Here is an 878-nt window from a genome sequence, read left to right on the forward strand (position 1 = left end):
CTGCCCTCGTCAGCCCGTGGCCCACCACCAGCCCGAAGGCCACCAGCAGCACCCCCAGGGTGTTGGCCAGGACACCCTCAGGCACAAAGCGGCTGTAGGAGTCCCTGTGGGGGTGAAGGGGGATGCTCAAGCCTCAGGGTGCGGGTGGCCTGTCCCTACACTGGCTGGGACCCATCCTCATCCTCATCCTCCAGGCACGCACCCCAGGAAAGGTCCCTTCCCCCCCCCATATCAGGGCAAGAGGTGACTGCCCGGGTGCTGCTTGCTTTGGGGAGGGATGCTCCTGGTGACAGCAGAGCAAACAGGGCACAGTCCCATAGCAGGGCTGTAGGCAGCCCAGCACCTCCCCTGCCAGCTGTGCCAGATGTGCTCCCCCAGCCAGAGGGAGGGGTCTCCTGGGGTGCCCCATAGCCGTGTCCCTACAGTGCTGGGGCTGGGGGGGACCCCGATATGCACCTGGGACCATGGGCAATCACTGGTCCTCCAGCTGCGAGGGCAGAGACATCGGGGACATGAGCATCCCGGGGGCTACTGAAAACACCCAGCTGCCGGGATGTTTTATGCCCATCCTCAAAGAACGCTGGTGCAGGATCCGGCCCCTATTAAACATCATCTGGGAAGTGACTCAGCAGCAGCAGAACTGAAGGCCTCAGGGGGAGATTTAATAGCCACAGAGCCACGGCCTGTGCAGGGGCCAGGCTCTGCCACTGGAGCAGCCTTTTGCTGGGGGTCAGGGGATCTGGGGGGCTACCACCCCCCCCAGCTCGGTCACCCACCTGATGTTGAAGAGGAGCATCTCGGTGATGCCCAGCAAGCAGGTGGCGATGGAGAGGGCGAAGAGGGCGACACCGAAGAAGACGTGGTGGGGTTTGTACCGG

The 878-nt window shown here is 63.7% G+C and overlaps 1 protein-coding gene across 1 annotated transcript in view; it reads right to left on the reverse strand.

The window, feature by feature from the left end:
- Positions 1-878, reverse strand: part of LOC104134873 (cytochrome b561) — a gene marked incomplete at its 5' end in the record, with an annotated part of 8,069 nt that overhangs the window by 6,387 nt on the left and 804 nt on the right. Inside the window, 2 exon segments of the mRNA XM_009648467.1 lie at positions 5-104; positions 777-878. The exon segment at positions 777-878 is cut by the window's right edge and continues 17 nt beyond it. Coding sequence (XP_009646762.1) covers positions 5-104; positions 777-878 — 202 coding nt within the window.

Source organism: Egretta garzetta, unplaced genomic scaffold (genome assembly GCF_000687185.1).
Source record: "Egretta garzetta isolate BGI_Z169 unplaced genomic scaffold, ASM68718v1 scaffold100, whole genome shotgun sequence".
Classification (NCBI taxonomy): Eukaryota; Metazoa; Chordata; class Aves; order Pelecaniformes; family Ardeidae; genus Egretta; species Egretta garzetta.